Genomic DNA, 20,000 nt, shown 5'->3' with positions numbered 1-20,000 from the left:
ACCACCGTGGGCGAAGCCCGCACTCGACACGATATCGAATTAATGTTATTATTCAGCAGAAAAACGAATATCGTGTGATTTGGTTATCGGTGACCACGGTACCGACAGCGCTCGAGCAAGCGTCTGCCGATACTATAGAGGAAGCGTTTTCGATCCGTTTCGAAACGTACCTATCCCCCTATAGCGGCGTTTCGAGCACATCGCCCGTTTTCCGTTAACGCTGACGGGACCCTACGCGACTTTCGGTTTTTTCCACTTTTCGTATAGTCCTAGTCAATATAATTTATATCCGTCGATATGATATTGTATCAGACATGAATACGCATATCGATCGATATATTAAAATATTATAGGATAACGTTCTGACAACAGGACGTCTCGATTACAATGTTTATCGGAAAGTGTAGTGAAAATTTGTGTAAGGCCCATACCGCTTTCTCGCCGTTACAACATATAAGTTGAGACGGTGAGACGATACTTGAATTAATGGGAGCAAACAGAATTTCGGAAGCGTGATAAAAAATTTTCAAAGAGAAATTTTGGCGAAAATTTCACTATACTTTCCGATATTTTCACCACACTTTCCGTTATTTTCACCACACTTTCCGTTCATGATTATTTTCGCCAAAATTTCCGTCTGAAATTTTTTCTTCACGCTTCCGAAATTCTGCTCGCACCCAGAAGGCAGAGGTAAACTTTCATTACACTTTCCGTTATATTTATGTTTTCACTACACTTTCCGATACTTTTATATTTTCACCACACTTTCCGTTCACGATTATTTTCGCCAAAGTTTCCATCTGCAATATTTTCTTCACGCTTCCGAAATTCTGCTCGCTCCCAGAAGGCAGAGGTAAACTTTCATTACACTTTCCGTTATATTTATGTTTTCACTACACTTTCCGATACTTTTATATTTTCACCACACTTTCCGTTCATGATTTATTTTCGCCAAAATTTCCATCTGAAATGTTTTCTTCACGCTTCCGAAATTCTGCTGCTCCCAGAAGGCAGAGGTAAACTTTCATTACACTTTCCGTTATATTTATGTTTTCACTACACTTTCCGTTATCTTTTATATTTTCACCACACTTTCCGTTCATGATTATTTTCGCCAAAACTTCCATCTGAAATATTTTCTTCACGCTTCCGAAATTCTGCTGCTCCCAGAAGGCAGAGGTAAACTTTCATTACACTTTCCGTTATATTTATGTTTCACTACACTTTCCGATACTTTTATATTTTCACCACACTTTCCGTTCACGATTATTTTCGCCAAAGTTTCCATCTGAAATATTTTCTTCACGCTTCCGAAATTCTGCTCGCTCCCAGAAGGCAGAGGTAAACTTTCATTACACTTTCCGTTATATTTATGTTTTCACTACACTTTCCGTTATCTTTTATATTTTCACTACACTTTCCGTTATCTTTTATATTTTCACCACACTTTCCGTTCACGATTATTTTCGCCAAAGTTTCCATCTGCAATATTTTCTTCACGCTTCCGAAATTCTGCTCGCTCCCAGAAGGCAGAGGTAAACTTTCATTACACTTTCCGTTATATTTATGTTTTCACTACACTTTCCGCTACTTTTAAATTTTCACTACACTTTCCGTTTTCTTTTATATTTTCACTACACTTTCCGTTCGGGTTATTTCGCCAAAATTTCCATTTCAAATTTTTATTTCACGCTTCCGATATTCTGCTTGTTCGCGGAAGGCAGAGGTAAACGTTCACTACACTTTCCGTTATCTTTTATATTTTCACTACACTTTCCGTTATCTTTTATATTTTCACTACACTTTCCGTTCGGGTTATTTCGCCAAAATTTCCAATTCAAATTTTTATTTCACGCTTCCGATATTCTGCTTGCTACCGGAGGGCAGAGGTCGATTAAGTTTGACGATAGTCGTGTCACTAAGTGTTCTGGCGATGTTCTAAATTTACTGTAGTCTCTGGAGATACCCTACATTTTGTTTTATAAAAGAGAAGACATTAGTAGATCAAGATGTTCACATGATGTGGTGCTTGCTGCTGCTGCAGGTTTTTCCGGGTTTTCCTGCAGCTGAAAAAGCAAATGCGCCACTGGAATCATCAATGAAGTCGCCCCTCCGGAGCGTCAATTAAATTTTGTTGTTTCATAATTTCATGATTTGTATTACTTTCTTGACCTGAGACTTACTTCAAAAATATAAAAAATACACACGAATTCATTTCATAAGCTTTTGTGGTTCTGAAAAGAACCTTTTTTTTATGGAAACGGTAAGGACAATACAGGGGGAGGCATTAAATTCAACCGCCAAATCCGTACAAGGTTCGACCTTGCCTTTTCAGGGCGTATACAACATCCATGGCTGTGACGGTTTTGCGTTTCGCATGTTCGGTATATGTTACGGCATCTCTGATAACATTTTCGAGAAATACTTTGAGTACTCCACGAGTTTCTTCGTATATCAAACCCGAAATACGTTTAACACCACCTCGACGGGCTAATCTTCTAATGGCAGGTTTCGTTATTCCTTGGATATTATCACGCAATACTTTACGATGACGTTTCGCTCCTCCTTTTCCTAAACCTTTACCTCCCTTGCCACGACCAGTCATTTCGAATGTTAAGAATAAATTATATACTGCACGATACGAATGAAATACTGTTAGTGATACTAACGACAGACTTCGACTAAAGTTCTACACCGAACTCGGTGTTGTCGATCCGGCGTACTAGAAAAATGAATTTCGTTGTTCATTTTTCCGTTTGGTTTCCGACGATGCCCGGCCAGGGAAGTGAGTATGCTCGTCGTCGCCGAAATCTCCACAGGAGACCAGAGCCGGGAAGTCCCCTTGACTCCCGGATGATCTTACTTTTTTTTCCGTGTAACTGAATTACACGAGAGAAGTTATTATTTCCCTTTTAAATTCAAAAATCGAATGATCTATTTTTAGTTCCCTAAAATTCTATATAGTTCTAAACAAAAACTCGCGGGGGTACGATGAGACACCACGTTGGCCGCTGGGACCGGTCTCAAAGTTTCCCTATCGATCCCTATCTACAAGAGACTCACACCGCGAAGTGACCTGCCTATTATCCCTAATCCCGAAGATACGAACAGTCCCCGGGGACTCAAGGGCTTTTAAGCCGCCGAGCGTCAATGCAATGAGAGCCTTCTCGTGAAGACTCTCGTAGACGGCTCGGGTAGGCGTGCCTCTGGCTGTATTCACTGTTGGTGCAGTCAATACGGCGACAGAGGCCTCTTCCTTTGAATCCCACGTCGAATCTCGGAGTTCAGGCGGGTACCACTGTGAATGCACACAAGAGTTAGTAAAAATAGTCTGTTTGCTTACCAGCTTAAGTCCACAGCACACTGCACACGAATTCACTCGGCACTGGAAAGTCTAATCGGTTTGGTTTGTCTTGAAAAAGACAGGTTTGTTTGTGATCGTCTGTGATCTAATCGAATTCTTTCTGGAGGTAATTTTGTTTTTGATGAAATTACCTCCCAAACACTTAACTCGTAATTGCACTGGCAACAACTGTAGTACAATTCTATTCTGCAGCCAATACCCAAGTATTATTTCCAGTTCCTGAATCAGGTTGCTTATAAATACTCCGCCGTCGATTTGTTTCCGCAAAAATACTCCTCAGTTATCCCACTGGATAACGAACTCAAATCTATTTGTCTGACCAGACTAGTCTGAATTCTATTCAAGTTAAGAATTCTTTCTTAACGCAGGACGTTGGAAACGAAGCCACTACTAATTTGTAGTGTATTATTAACACACGTTGTATGTATAGTAAAATAACTAACAATCAGTTTACAGCAGAACTTAAACGCAGAGTAACACAGTGAAAAGAAGCTCAGATGATTGCAGTAAAGCGAGTCATCGAACAGTGAGTTGAAAATCCATTTCGCGTTTCTTAAATATAAAATCACGCAAGAATTTCTCGCGCGTGGTTGGCTGGCGTCAACTCCGCCTACGCCGCCGCGAGAGCGCAACGCGAAATGAATTTTCGTCTGCTCCTGAACGTCGAGTATATCGGCGTTCAGGCTACCGTCCGCCGTTCGGACTTAGAATTATTTTTCTCTTAAATTTCATTTGCATGTAAACGATTTAGTATTGATTTTATTTCCCTGATTTTTGCTGTAGCGTCTTAAATTAATTATTCATTTACGAATAAGACCGTTTTTCTAATTCTTTATATTTCCATTACTTGGGTATTGACGACACCCCCCTGCCCTAAGCTGTTGCACGGCTATTCGAGTTTAAGTGCCTGAGAAGCAATTTCTTTTTTTTTTCTTTATTTTTTCAAACAACATATTTACAATTTTCATAGAGATACAATTGGTCCTTAATCCTATATGTACAAAAATTGGTATCCCCTTAAACTAACTAAATCTACTGTACATGTCGAGGCATCACAGCCGCCTTTCAGCTCCGCTCTCGACCTAGTATTTACAATGTAAAGGCATTCTATACTAAGGATCTAAATCCGGATGCCTTGGATCTAGATGATCCTGGCCCGGTCTCGGAGGAGGCGCTAGCCGCAAATCATTAATATGTATCGTGCGATCTTGTCCACCACGGTTCACGATGTACGTGTTCGCCCCCAATTTCCGGATCACCCGAGAAGGGACTGACCAGGTCTGGCCGAAATTTTTCCGGATTAATTCCGAATTTCGGCAAAGTACCCAGTCCCCCGGCCGGAAACTCGCCTTTGGTTGTTCGTCACGATTTGGAAAATTCCTTTCCCTGTAACGCTCGGCCATTTGGTTGGCTCTCTCGATCCTAGCCTGCCGATTCTGGTTATTAGCTCTTCGTGAGCGCTGCGCAGGAGTAGCCCATTCTCCGGGCTTGGGAATTTCATATCCCAGCAGCAGTTCACTAGGAGTCATTTCCGTCGACGCGTTAACCCGTGTTCGTAAGTGAAACACGATTTCTGGTATATGCCGCTCCCACTCAGCTTCCGGTTTATCTATGAGGGCGGCGCGGAGCATCTTCTTGATCTCCTGCACTCGCCTCTCCACCGGATTGGCCTGCTGGTGGTGCGACGGACTCATCCTGGATACCATGTTATGAGATTCACAGAATCGTTCCCACGTCGCTCCTAAATACATCGCCGCGCCATCTGTGATTATAGTTTCAGGGAAACCCCATCTATAAAACACCTCTTCTAATAAAAACTTTGTCACCACACCTGCTTGGACGCTCTTATAGGCCTTGGTCTCAAGCCACTTAGAAAAACAATCCACCGCGACAAGCAAGTATTTGTTCCCACTCTCCCCTGCTGGGTAGGGCCCGAGAACATCGACAGACACCATTTGCCATGGCCTTGTCGGTTCAAGCGGTCGTTGTCCTGCTGGGGGTTGAGGCTTTGACGCTTTAGTGGTAGCGCAGGTTAGACAGGTTTTAATATATTCCTGCGCCTGTTTTTTCATGTTTGACCAATAAAAATGACGACTCACTTGATTAATGGTCTCGTCAATACCGGGGTGTCCACCTTCGTCATGGTACTTGCGGATTATCAAGTTCCAACAACGTCTGGGGACTAGCAGACGCTTGCAGTTCCCTTCTGGACCTACATAGTATAATAAATCCCCGTCCATTTGAAAGTCATTCATGATTCGCTGTTCATATTCACTCGGTTCAGGATTTCCTTGCGCTCTCTCGATGCGCATCCTGAACCGACGAACTCCCTCACTTGACTTTTGTTCTTCGACAATCCGGTCGAATAAAGTCCTCATTTCGAGCAGTGTTTCAACCCCGTGATACAGGGACACCATATCACAGGTGTTGAATATTTCTGCGACCTCATCGATTAGGCACAGAACGAGGTCATCCTCGATCTGGTCCTCTGCTGGCCGTTCCTGGTGAGGGAAAAACATCCTCTCTGATTCAACTTCCAAGTCAGCCTTTGTTTCCACTTCCTCGGGATTTCGGGAGAGAAAATCTGGAAGCTGATTCAGCTTCCCTGGCACGTGTACGATTTCGAAGTCGTACTCCTGCAGTAACAGCGCCCATCTAGTTAACTTGGCTCTTTCGTCCTTCATACGGCCGAGCCAAGTCAACGCCGAACTGTCTGTCAATAGGGTGAACTTACCGTCCTGCAGGTAGTGCCGATACTTCTTAATCGCCCATACTACGGCCAGGCACTCAATCTCATTGATGTGATAGCGCCTCTCAGTCTCATTCAGCTTTGCGCTGCTGTACGCTATCACATCACGCTCTTCCAGTGTTTCTCCCCGCTGGAACAGTACCGCTCCAATCCCCACCTGACTGGCGTCCGTCTGCAGAAAATATGGTTTCGCAGGATCAGGCCTAGCCAGATGTAGCGGTTGCGATACTGCCCGCTTAATCCGTTGGAAGCTTTCCTCGGCTTCCGCGTTCCATTTGAATTTACGTTTTTTGTCGATCAAGTCTGTTAACGGGGCTGCCATTTCCGCAAAATGCGGAATGAACTCCCGTAACCAACCTGCAGTTCCTAAAAACCCTCTCAACTGCTTAACAGAGGTTGGTGTTGCGAAATTTCTTACATTTAGGACATGAGTTTCCTGCGGGAAGTTTCCTTTTTCGGACACAACTCTCCCCAAGTAGTTCAGGGTCGATGACCCGAACATACATTTCCCTGGGGAAAGCCATAGCCCATGTGTCCTCAAACGTTCTAATATCAGTCTTAAGTGGTCACAGTGTGCCTTGACATTGTCAGAATAGACGATAATATCGTCAAGGTACACTTTGCAGAACTTGTCTACATATCCTGATAGCACCTCGGACATGAGTTTTTGGAAAACGGCCGGCCCGTTTTTAAGTCCAAAACTCAGGACCTTGAATTCGTATACCGAACCGTCGGGGCCCCCGAAGGCGGTATACTTTCTGGAGTCTTTTTCCAACGGAGCCTGCCAGAATCCGTTCCTCAAGTCCAAAGTGCTAAATAGATTGGCCTTGCCCATCTCTCTTACGGTCTCCTGGATGGGAGGTAAATGTGGTGCCTCCGAGACTATCAGTTTATTAATCTGACGGTAATCTACGCAGAAGCGTAGCTTACCGCCTTTCTTGGGCACTAGGACCACGGGGGAACAATAAGGGGAGGTACTCCTAGTAATCACCCCAGCTTCTAATAATTTCTGGATCTCCTCATGGACGATCCGTTTACGCTCCTCAGACATCTTGGCATAGCGCATTTGCCTAAACGGCTTCTCCTCCTTAACTATAATCTTATGGAGGATAGCCTTTGTCTGAGGTTGGCGTATCGTCTCTTCAAAAACGTCTTTAAATGTTTCTAATATTGGTAGAATTTCCGACTTCGTCGCCTCGTTGAATTGCGAGTCATCTAGGCTCAGAGGCGCGATGTCTCTCCCGGGTCTTCTGAGGGTTTCCCCTTCGAAAAATATTGACAACCGAGGAGCTTGTCCAAAATAGATGGTATTCCTAGCTAGGTCTAAACTGGCCTGTTGACCTTTCAAGAAAGGCATACCAAGTATGACCTTTTCCTGTAAGTCCTTAAGGACAGTGAACTTTAGCTGGAATACCCTCTCTTCTATATACACTTCAATCGTGACCTGGCCCAAACTCCTAGTGATGTTCTCGGAACAACCCATCAGGACTATCCCTGAGTTTGGGAGATTTTTTAGTCTCTTGTGGGACACTACATCTGCCCGCACAAAATTGCTGGACGCCCCGGTGTCTATTAGTGCTGTTACAGTCTTATTATTAATGACAACGGGAATCCTAGGGAGAGATCGACCGAACCCTTTTGGCTCTTCATCGAGTGGGGAAAGTACTTCGGAAAAGTTATTTACACACGGGGAGGAAAAATCTAAAATTTTTAGATTATTCTGGCGATTAATTAAGTTGCACAGGCCATCGCCACCTGGCTCTGCGCAACTTCTTAGTTTTCCGAGCTGGTTTCCTCTAAGACATTATTGACAGTTCTCCTCGGTGGAGACCTATCTCTGTTTTGAAAACGCTGGTTTCCATTTCTCTCTGAGGACCCTGCGGACGGAGGCTGCTGTTGTCTACTTTCATTTCCCCTGTTATAGGGAGGGACATACCTCGCGTTATTCTGCGAGTTTGAGTTATTTTGTATTGGCCCTCGATGCTGATTCGGGACTTGGACGTTCACTACCTTACTAGTAGTCGGCGCTTTTGATAGCTTGATATCTTCCTCAATGGCCGACGCATCTTGGAGTAATTGTTCCAATTTGTCAGGGACTCGTCCCCTGAAAAAGCATCGAATCTCCGGAGAGATCAGCTGAACAATAATATGCATAGCTGCTCGTTCATCCATCTCCGGAAACAGTCTTTTCGCCAAGCCAATCTTCTGGATGATGAAAACATCCGTTTTTATATTTCGGGTTTGTCCCTCTCCATAAAATTTAGCTGTCAGCTTAGCTAACAGCTCAGGGCTATCGAACTTTTGATCGAACCTGTTAATCAAAATCGGCCAAGTTATTTGGCTCTCCCTGTACACGGCTGCCCACTTGGCAGCATCTGAATCTAATTGACCGCAGAAAACCTCTACCCATTCTTCCTGCGATATCTTCGCTTTCCTTAGCTCATTTTCTATCCTGTCTACGAACCGTTTCGGGTCCTCATTTTCTAGGCCTCGAAACCTTGGAAGGTTCTGTCTATCCAGACGGTTTCCCCCCTGATTAGCCGAATGTCCTTGGCTCATCGCCACTGATAGGACATCAGCTAATTTATTTATTGCATGATCAACAATTTTCATTTGTTGATTATCTTCTATAATCTTTTCTGGGCGCCATCGAGTTTGTATTATGCCTGAACTCGAAAAAGGCATATCCTCACTGAAATTCACATTTTTCTTCGTTTCTTTTTGTGAATTTCCCATTTTGGGGAACGATTCTACTTCACTCCTTACTACGAATGAGTTTCCCAAAGCGTCCCTGAGTGTTACTTCATCTTCCATAGCCATTGCTAAGAATGGGTTTGTAGAAGTATTTATATATTCGTCCATTTCCAAAAATGGATTTATTGCTGAATTAGGAACTGATTCCATTTGTGAATCTGTGGCCCCACGTTGGCCAGCGCCATGTTGTCGATCCGGCGTACTAGAAAAATGAATTTCGTTGTTCATTTTTCCGTTTGGTTTCCGACGATGCCCGGCCAGGGAAGTGAGTATGCTCGTCGTCGCCGAAATCTCCACAGGAGACCAGAGCCGGGAAGTCCCCTTGACTCCCGGATGATCTTACTTTTTTTTCCGTGTAACTGAATTACACGAGAGAAGTTATTATTTCCCTTTTAAATTCAAAAATCGAATGATCTATTTTTAGTTCCCTAAAATTCTATATAGTTCTAAACAAAAACTCGCGGGGGTACGATGAGACACCACGTTGGCCGCTGGGACCGGTCTCAAAGTTTCCCTATCGATCCCTATCTACAAGAGACTCACACCGCGAAGTGACCTGCCTATTATCCCTAATCCCGAAGATACGAACAGTCCCCGGGGACTCAAGGGCTTTTAAGCCGCCGAGCGTCAATGCAATGAGAGCCTTCTCGTGAAGACTCTCGTAGACGGCTCGGGTAGGCGTGCCTCTGGCTGTATTCACTGTTGGTGCAGTCAATACGGCGACAGAGGCCTCTTCCTTTGAATCCCACGTCGAATCTCGGAGTTCAGGCGGGTACCACTGTGAATGCACACAAGAGTTAGTAAAAATAGTCTGTTTGCTTACCAGCTTAAGTCCACAGCACACTGCACACGAATTCACTCGGCACTGGAAAGTCTAATCGGTTTGGTTTGTCTTGAAAAAGACAGGTTTGTTTGTGATCGTCTGTGATCTAATCGAATTCTTTCTGGAGGTAATTTTGTTTTTGATGAAATTACCTCCCAAACACTTAACTCGTAATTGCACTGGCAACAACTGTAGTACAATTCTATTCTGCAGCCAATACCCAAGTATTATTTCCAGTTCCTGAATCAGGTTGCTTATAAATACTCCGCCGTCGATTTGTTTCCGCAAAAATACTCCTCAGTTATCCCACTGGATAACGAACTCAAATCTATTTGTCTGACCAGACTAGTCTGAATTCTATTCAAGTTAAGAATTCTTTCTTAACGCAGGACGTTGGAAACGAAGCCACTACTAATTTGTAGTGTATTATTAACACACGTTGTATGTATAGTAAAATAACTAACAATCAGTTTACAGCAGAACTTAAACGCAGAGTAACACAGTGAAAAGAAGCTCAGATGATTGCAGTAAAGCGAGTCATCGAACAGTGAGTTGAAAATCCATTTCGCGTTTCTTAAATATAAAATCACGCAAGAATTTCTCGCGCGTGGTTGGCTGGCGTCAACTCCGCCTACGCCGCCGCGAGAGCGCAACGCGAAATGAATTTTCGTCTGCTCCTGAACGTCGAGTATATCGGCGTTCAGGCTACCGTCCGCCGTTCGGACTTAGAATTATTTTTCTCTTAAATTTCATTTGCATGTAAACGATTTAGTATTGATTTTATTTCCCTGATTTTTGCTGTAGCGTCTTAAATTAATTATTCATTTACGAATAAGACCGTTTTTCTAATTCTTTATATTTCCATTACTTGGGTATTGACGACATCGGTCGGGTTTTGTTAAATTTCATGACTCCGCCCACAACTGGAAATCGGACCAATGGCGTCTCGTCTAGATGGTATATAATAGTTGGCGTGTATAAGCCGACTCAGTTCATATGTTGTCCGTCTATCGTTCGGTATACATTTCGTTCGTTACAATTCGCAATAGGTTTTGAAAATGGCTCGTACCAAGCAGACCGCTCGTAAATCGACTGGAGGTAAAGCTCCGAGAAAACAATTAGCTACTAAAGCAGCTCGCAAAAGTGCACCGGCTACGGGAGGTGTTAAAAAACCTCATCGTTACAGACCCGGTACTGTTGCTCTCCGAGAAATTCGACGTTATCAGAAGAGTACTGAATTGTTGATTAGGAAATTACCCTTTCAACGTTTAGTTCGAGAAATCGCTCAAGATTTCAAAACCGATTTACGATTCCAAAGTTCAGCCGTCATGGCTTTGCAAGAAGCTAGCGAGGCGTATTTGGTAGGACTCTTCGAAGATACGAATTTGTGCGCCATTCACGCCAAGCGCGTTACCATTATGCCCAAAGACATTCAGTTAGCAAGGAGAATACGCGGAGAACGAGCTTAATTTCATATATATATATCCCAATATATATTGAAAATATATACAAAAAAAAGGTTCTTTTCAGAACCACAAAATGCAATTGATGAAAGAATTCGTTTATCGATAGATATGAATGAATGAATGAATGAATGTATGATATTTTCAATAACTCGCATCACGTAAATATTAAATCACGGGTGTTTGCAGAACATGTTCAGTATGATCCAAATATGGATTATAATACTGAAATTTTTTACTTTCCGAAACGAATCTTTCGAAAAGATCATTTTTAGAAACGGCTGAGATAAATAACGAAAAACAAGCGATCACTGAATGAAAGATCGCTCATAACATCACCATCTTTTCGTAAATTTCCTCTGATTCATATTTTTGAATACCTGGCATAAATCTCGAGTGACTTTTTGTAATATACCCTATACCAAAAATGAATCGTTCTCGAGATATTCGATCGTTTATACAGAAAAAGTAGGTATTATTCGGTTCTCGAGCCATTTCCCTATAAAATTGAAAACAAGTCTCATAGAATACATAAGCTATTATTGATTCATCAAAATATTACATTCCGTCGTCTTGTAGGAGGAGTAACATTTCCAAAATGATGAACGAGGTATTTGGAGTCGATGAGTAATTCTGAAGATATAAAAATCAGTGATTTCTCAAATGGAACACCCTTAGTTTGGAAATCTCGAAATGATTTTGACTCATTTTCCTGAAACGATCCCAATATCAGAAAATAAGTCAACTGTTCACAAGACATATTTCAATGAAATAGAAAGACAGAGCAATATTTTTTAATTTTTACTCTTTTACGAAATTATTCGATTCATATCAATTCGATAGTCGGCGGCGGCGGCGGAAGAAATATTATTTATCTATTTTTTTTCTGTTTATAGGGATAGGCTAGGTAGGTAGTTCTGACTATTTATTTATATATTTGTTGGACAGTTGAATTATATACGAATTCTTGTAAAAAAAATTGTGGCCCTGAAAAGGGCCATTTGTTTTCTTAGACTTCGTCGCCGGAGAGAGAAGTCAACTGATAGAAGAATTTACTTCTTCTTTTTTGGAGAGGCAGCTTTTTTGGCTTTCGGAGAAGATGCCGATGCAGGGGTCGCTTTCGCGGTTTTCGGTTTGGGTGCTTTCGGCTTTTTTGTTGGTCCTTTGTTAGTTTTCTTTGCTTTCGAAGGAGACTTGGTTTTACTAGCAGAAGTCGCGGACGAAACCTTAGAAGCGACGGTCTTTTTATCCTCGGCAGTTACCTTTTTAGGCTTGGCTGCGGCAGCCGCTTTCTTTTCCGGAGAGGCTTTCTTACCTTTCGGTGATGCAGCAGCCTTCTTGCCGGTTTTAGCTTTTTCACCAGCTACGCGTTTAACGGGAGTTTTTTTGGCCTTCGCACCGGCCGTACCGGACGTTTTCTTTTCGGTAGCCGACGGTTTTGCCGAACCAGAAGATGCCGATGCCAATTTGAACGACCCCGATGCACCTTTTCCTTTAGTTTGTACTAATGATCCGGAAGCAACCGCAGATTTAAGATATTTCTTGATGAAAGGTGCCACTTTTTCTGCGTCAGCCTTATAATTCGCCGCAATATATTTTTTTATGGCTTGTAAAGAGGAACCACCCCGTTCCTTCAATCCTTTAATAGCGTTATTAACCATTTCCGACGTAGGTGGGTGAGAAGGTTTACTTCTTGGATTTTTAACTTTCTTTTCTTTCTTCGCAGTAGACTGTGCCTGCGGCGACGAAGATGAATTAGCCGAAGCCGAAGAATTCTGATTTTCTATGTCTGCCATAGTAAAAAAACAACTGACAATATATTCTCGGAAGATAGATGCTACACTCGTTAGGCGTCTAGAGAGAATGATGTAGTCCTCTGGTGTTCCGTTTGTTTAAATATTCTGGGTCGAAGCACAGGCGGACGGGAGACTGAACGCTCGACATTCTCGTTAGACACGATATTGACGGCTTCCATTCTGCTGTCGAAATGTTCGCATCAACTTCTTTACGAAATCAATGCCGGTTTCCTATTTAGACTTCGACTAGCACAATAACGTGGATAGATTCTACGTATTCCGAAAATATTTTCTGATAAGAAAAAGCTAATATTAAACCTCGACAACTCACAGTAAATTACAATGAAATATGAAGTATTGATGATTTTGACGTAACTCCAGACAATTCCTTTCCGAAAATACTCGTAATCGATGATCTGGAAGGAACCTTCGAATAAATATCATAGGCGCGACTGTCTATAGAAACATGATACATTAGCCGATAATACTCGATAAATACACGAGTGAATAGGGGCATCGAAGAGACCTCGTGTCTACCTTCATACACGACTATAACCAAGAACCGACGCTTCTAATAGCATCAACATTTTCAAAAATTATCCCTATAAAAGTGTTCGATGAAAACGGCATTCGAATAATAACGAACGTTATTAATGTTATATTCGATAAGATATAATCATCGTAATATACTTTCAATAAAAAGGTCGATACTACAACACGAACGAACGAACGAACGAACGACGATACTGTGAGCTCTATCTATAACGGAGTAATACACACCCACCCCCACCCGAAATATATAAATCGTCAATGTTATAGTCGAAATCAGAAATGCTAATCATAAACGTTTTTAGACAACATATTAGCACGTAAATAAAAAAAAACACGTTAAAAAATAACATAAGTAATAGAGTACATGACTAGTATAACAGTAACGAACGTTAACTTTTTAGGTTGATAGGTAGGTAAGCACCATCTAAATATAGGTGGCAAAATTATTTATTATCATCGCGCGTTTCACGAAAGGAGGTAACAATGTACTGATAACAAGGCAACCCAACCGAGTGAGACCTAGCGCCCTAGCAAAAATAAATTATCATTCAGCGTCGAAACGATATTGTAAGAATTCTTTCATAAATATTTTGTGGTTCTGAAAAGAACCGTTTTTTTTTAAGAATGTATATCGTAGACCGGAATAAGTAAATTATTTCGAACTGGTATATTTCGTAACTGCTTTGGTGCCTTCGCTGACGGCGTGCTTCGCCAATTCACCAGGAAGTAACAGACGTACTGCAGTCTGAATTTCTCTGCTCGTAATAGTCGATCGCTTGTTATAATGAGCAAGACGGGAGGCTTCCGCTGCGATACGCTCAAATATATCATTTACGAAACTGTTCATGATGCTCATCGCTTTACTGGATATTCCGGTATCGGGATGGACTTGTTTCAATACTTTGTAGATATAAATTGCGTAACTTTCCTTCCTCCTCCTCTTCTTTTTCTTATCGGTCTTCGATATATTCTTTTGGGCCTTTCCGGCCTTCTTCGCAGCCTTTCCACTAGCTTTGGGTGGCATTCTGAAAATTTAATTTCGTCAATATCAAACAAACAAGTACTATCGTGCAGGTTTGCTTTCGACTCAGTGTAAAAGACGCTTGACGATCATCTTCAGTTCATTCAGGATTTGGAGACCAGCTCCCCTACCCTTTCGGCTGATCATTGGCCTTGAGATGGGCCAATGGGTACATGACTGATGGATGACGGCATGAAGTCCTTAGACATCAGTGCCGCCCTTCACGGGATACCCCTACCTGGCTGGGGTGGGATGGATGAAAAAGTTATTCATCCTTTAACGGGGGACATGAGGGCCTCATTCGACAGAGTGTCGGGGCCTTCTATATCGGGAGGGGTCGTCTACAGCATAATCTGTGGCTTCCCTAACTAACGGGTTTTCGTGAGTTTCCGTTTTTTCGAAAACTCTCTCATTCCTCGACTGAATGGACTGCCGAATGGAAGGCAGCTGCAAATCTCTGCGGATGGCTTCATTCCGCACGAACCAAGGAGCATTCACAATCATCCTAATTAGCTTATTTTGTAACCTTTCCAAAATGGAAATGTTGGACGGAGCCGCTTGTCCCCAGACGCCTGAAGCGTACATGATGACAGGCTTGAACATCGAGTTGTAGATCATAATTTTGTTTTTAAGACTCATCTTGGATTTTCTGTTGATCAGAGGGTACAGACCGGCGATCCGACCCTCGATCTTGGACTTAACGTACATGATGTGCGGGTTCCAAGTGAGCCTACGGTCTATTAAAAGGCCGAGGTACTTTACCCGCGCTTGCCAGTCAATCTCCCTTCCAGAGACTCTCACTTTTCTGGCCGGAGAAGATAGTAATCTCCCCATGGTTATCGCCTGAGTCTTTTCCGGGTTTACTCGGATCTTCCATTCGAGGTACCAGCGCTCGAGGTCGTCCAATGCACGTTGCATGTAGACGACGCCGAGCTCACGCCCCATGGAAGACGAGAGTAGAGCCGTGTCATCGGCGTACAGGGATATCTTCACTCTATCGGACCTGGGCAGGTCGCTTGTATAGAGTGAGTACAACGTCGGAGAGAGCACGGCCCCCTGTGGCACTCCAGCGAGGATCTCTCTGTTGTCGGACAGAGAGCCCTCTACTCTAACCTGAAAGGTTCTGCCTCTCAGGAAAGATCCGATCCACCGGACCAGGCCCCGAGGTAGGTCGAGCGCGTTTAGCTTATGTATAAGGCCTTCGTGCCATACTCGGTCGAAGGCCTTTGAAATATCTAAAAGTACTATATGTACTTTTTTGTTGTTATTCAGCTCGCTGATGGTGTTCTCGACCAACCTTAGAGCCTGTAGTTCAGTGGAGTGATCTCTCCTGAAGCCGAATTGTTCATTAGGCAGAACATTTCGGTCCTCAACTTCTTCGTTGAGTCTTTGCAGTACGACTCTTTCAGCCAACTTAGCCGCCGACGAGAGTAGACTGATCGGGCGGTAGTTCTGCGGGAACAGCTGGTTCTGACCCTGTTTCGGGAGCATGACGACGATCGCATGCTTCCACCTTCTAGGGAAGTGTCTGAGGGCCAACGAACTGTTGATGAGACTCAGCAAGAATTCAACGCTGTTTTCCGGGAGTCTCTTCAACAACTTGTTAGTTATTGAATCGGCTCCCGGAGCCTTCTTTGCTTTCGCAGCCTTGATAAGACCCTTCAGCTCCTCCATAGAAGCTGGACGGATGTCGTCGTCGTCATCCTCCCTGAGAAGTCGGTGAACCCGGTCTTCCAGCAGCATATCGCGGTCGATGTCGTCGTCGTCGTCAACGTTAAGTTGAAACTGACGTTCCATCGTGTCTGCAAAGGCTAACGCCTTGTCGGCGGGGGAGTAGCACACTCCGCGCTCTCCGTGAATGGGTGAGAGAGCAGTCTTCTTCCCCCTGAGCCTACGAGTGACTCGCCAAAGCTCGTCACTCCCAGGTTCGAAGGATTCCAAGAGCTCTTCCCACCTTTCGTTTCGGTGTTCATTGATGGCCTGTTTGACACGATTGGCCATCCTGTTCGCCGCTGTTTTGTCCCCTGGGAAAAGGGTTCGCTGGTAGAGCCTTCTCAGGCGGTTTCTCTCTCGTATCAAGGCTTTGATACGAGGGGGAAACTCGTTGTAGCTCTTCAGCGGACACTCCTCCCTGGAGGTGGCCGCTCGAAACGCATCATTCACGGAAAGCTCGAAACGCTCAACTGCCGCGTCGAGTTCGTCGGGAGAGTCGAGTACCTCAGGAGGGGCGCGCATCTCTTCGAGCTGGGCTGTGAAGACATCCCAGTCCGTCTTAGATCTCACGCGATATTCAGGGGGAGGAAGATCATCGCCCAGTACCAGGATTACTGGATTATGATCAGAGTCCAGTTCCGACAGAACGTAAATTTCACTGGTCAGAGTGACGTTTCTGAGAAGCGCGATGTCTAGTACGTCAGGCCTAGTCTGCCCGCGATAGTACGTAGGCTCATCTGGTCCCAGCACGAGATATTCATGTCTGTCAACATGCGCATGGAGCGCTTGGCCGTTTCGATTTGTGGCTCTGCTCCAAGGTCTGTGCTTGGCATTGAAGTCGCCAGCAGCAATTGTCGGAATGTTGCTTCCCATCAGCAGTTCATCCAGAGATTCTGGGAGTAGACGAATGTTCGGAGGGTTGTAAACCGAGATTATTCTGTGACAACCCCTTCTCAGTTGAATTTCGACCCCCACGGCCTCAGTACCGTGCAACCGAGCACTGTCAATGCCGTATTGGACACACTGCAGGGATCGCTTGGCAAAAATGCCGACTCCCCCTCCAGCACGTCCAACACGTTCTCTGTGAAAGAATCTGTAATTTGGAATGACAATGGATTCGTTCCTTAGATGTGTCTCTTGGACTAGAGCCACATCTATGTTGTTTTCAATGAGGAAGTTTTCGAAGTCCAGCTTCTTTGTTCGAATGCCATTGGCATTCCAAAAAACTATCTTCAGAGATCTAGGCAACGTTGGTTGTCTAGACATTGGCAGTTCCGGTCATCACGCTTGTATTCACCGTGAACATTGTCTGTAACACGGGGAATTTGACGAATAACTTTTTCATCTGGTCCAGTGCGGCACAGATGTCTGAAACCCCCTGAGTCTGAGGTGAGGGTTCAGGTCGAGGGGAGGTGGGCTTTGCAGAAGTACTTGCAGTACTTGCGCCCTTAGATGCAGCTTTTGCAAAGCTGACCCCCTCCTGGACGCGTCCAGACCCCGCAGGTCTCCCTGAGGAGGCTGGTTTCCTTGTTGTGGTCTGCCCCTTCTTTTGTACCTTTGGGTACGCGGGGCAGCCACGGTAATTGGCTGTGTGAGCCCCCTTGCAATTATTGCACTTCGGGGGGTCAGCCTTGGTCTTTTTGCAGGCACTGGTTAAGTGCCTGCCAGCGCATTTAACGCAGATGGGCACTGCCAAGCAGTTGCGTTGGCAGTGTCCAAAGCGTTGACAACGGTGGCATTGACCCACCGAAGTTTTCGCGTGTTGGGGTTCGACCTGAACCTTCACGCACAAGAGGTCTTTGACCTCAAAAATATGCTTCTGATCCCTGTCTAGCAAGACGAGGACCAGAGGCATAGGTTTGCCAGCGCGCTTCATGCGCGTGACGCTGGTGAGGTCAAAGCCTTTTGATTCAAGCTCCTCACGCACATCGGAAGTTGCCAGGTGTTCTGGCACTCCCCTGATGACGGCACGTAGTTGCCGCTCTTCGGGGAGCGAGTAAGTATGGTGAGGGATTTTTTCCCTCACCAAAAGCCTTGCCAGCCGCCGATAGTCGTCAGGAGACTCCGGCTGAACTTTTATCCCGTCATGTAAATTGACGGCTTTCGAGAACTTGATGTTCTCTCTAGTCGTCAGTTTCAACAGTGGTACCCATTTGTCCTTCTGTCGGACAACAATAGGTGGAATTTTAGCCTTTGAAGCCGTAGACGGGATGTCTTGCTTCAGAGGGGTAGGGGGGGTGGGCTCCTCGCCATGAACTGATTTGACGGTGCTTCCCGTAGTAGAAGCACCCTCGTTTGCATTTGCGTCGAGATCTTCCATCTCGACAACATTTTCAACGATTTCAGGTTCGTTGGGGCCGCTTTTAGCGCTTTCGCTAGGTGCGGCCTTCTCTTTGGCCTGATTTTGGGCCGCTTGACGTGATGAGGTCTCGGACTCGGAATAGTAATTCCGAGCCTCTGCCTGAACATTTTGTAACATTGCTCTTTTTTTGAGCTTCTTTTCTTTTTTGGATAGTACTTGTTTGACTTCGGTTTTTTCGTGCCGTATCCATTCGTCGATACGGCGTCTTGACACTGATGGAAGAGGAGGAAATCCATCATTGAAGCGTCTCTTTTTCGAGACTGATGAGGAGAAGGAGGCTACACTGTCGCTGTCGCTGTAGTCTCGGTCCGAGTTAGCTTTCCTACGGCCAGTCGGGGCCTTAGCCACTCCCTGTTTACGACCTGTCGTAGACTGACAGTCGTCCCCAGGGCCCGGCGAAGCTCTGCCAAGCAGGTCTGACTGGGACAGGCCAAGGGCTGAAATTAATTGGCTTATAAAGCCAATAATTTCGCCCTTCTCCTTCCCTGCCAGGCTACAAAGCAGTTCCTCCATACTGCCGTAATTCAAAGCTTTGTTTTCGGACACTCAGAAACAAGTATGAGCACCAAGAACGCAACGGAAATGATATCTTTGAACGTACTCACCAAAAGTGTGGTCGTCTGCTCACGCACAAAACGAACGCGCTATTTATAGCAAGAAATAACACACCGCCGCACGGCTGCCACATTCACTAAATAAATTGGAGAAAACACTTAATCGCTCAGACACGTCTGCACTCAATGAGGTTCAGCAATCGAATTTTATGTATGTCTGTAAAAGACGCCACTCTGTCGTCACTATTTCAGATAGTAACTGGAACTCTAGTAGGCTCCGCCCACCGGAAAGTTGAGCGTTCGAGAACGCCCATTGGTCGGTAGGACGGTATTAATACAGGTCGATTCTATATAGAAATCATTGTATAGAAAGCTACTGTTAGAGCAACATCGAATAATTCTCAGTGAATTCTTTAAATTTATCCGATATATAATACTAATCTACGATTCGACATGTCTGGACGTGGAAAAGGAGGTAAAGTTAAGGGAAAGGCAAAGTCCCGTTCCAGTCGGGCTGGACTCCAATTCCCAGTAGGACGTATTCATCGACTCCTTCGTAAGGGAAATTATGCCGAACGAGTTGGTGCCGGCGCCCCGGTTTACTTAGCCGCAGTAATGGAATATTTGGCAGCTGAAGTCTTGGAATTGGCCGGTAATGCGGCTCGCGATAACAAAAAAACCCGTATCATTCCTAGACATTTACAGCTGGCCATTCGAAACGACGAAGAACTCAATAAATTGTTATCAGGAGTAACCATTGCTCAAGGTGGTGTTTTGCCCAATATTCAGGCGGTTTTGTTACCGAAAAAAACCGAAAAGAAGGCATAAGTACACATTTCCTGAGAGAGG

The 20,000-nt window shown here is 44.4% G+C and overlaps 2 protein-coding genes across 2 annotated transcripts in view; one reads left to right on the top strand and one right to left on the bottom strand.

Moving 5' to 3' along the window:
* Positions 1–14,153: 14,153 nt before the first annotated feature.
* LOC141484519 (histone H2B) lies at positions 14,154–14,606 on the bottom strand. Its single transcript, XM_074179507.1, has one exon. The coding sequence runs from the start codon at positions 14,523–14,525 to the stop codon at positions 14,154–14,156; it is 372 nt and encodes a 123-aa protein (XP_074035608.1). The 5' UTR covers positions 14,526–14,606.
* Positions 14,607–19,509: 4,903 nt separating this feature from the next.
* The window catches only part of LOC141484517 (histone H2A), a 631-nt gene continuing 140 nt past the window's right edge, over positions 19,510–20,000 (top strand). Inside the window, exon 1 of the mRNA XM_074179504.1 lies at positions 19,510–20,000. This exon is cut by the window's right edge and continues 140 nt beyond it. Within this exon, the coding sequence (XP_074035605.1) occupies positions 19,605–19,979 (375 nt within the window). The 5' untranslated portion in view covers positions 19,510–19,604 and the 3' untranslated portion in view covers positions 19,980–20,000.

Source organism: Leptinotarsa decemlineata, unplaced genomic scaffold, assembly GCF_025532065.1.
Source record: "Leptinotarsa decemlineata unplaced genomic scaffold, Ldec_3_MD MMD2_tig00005883_RagTag_RagTag, whole genome shotgun sequence".
Classification (NCBI taxonomy): Eukaryota; Metazoa; Arthropoda; class Insecta; order Coleoptera; family Chrysomelidae; genus Leptinotarsa; species Leptinotarsa decemlineata.
This window is presented reverse-complemented; position numbering and strand designations above follow the sequence as displayed.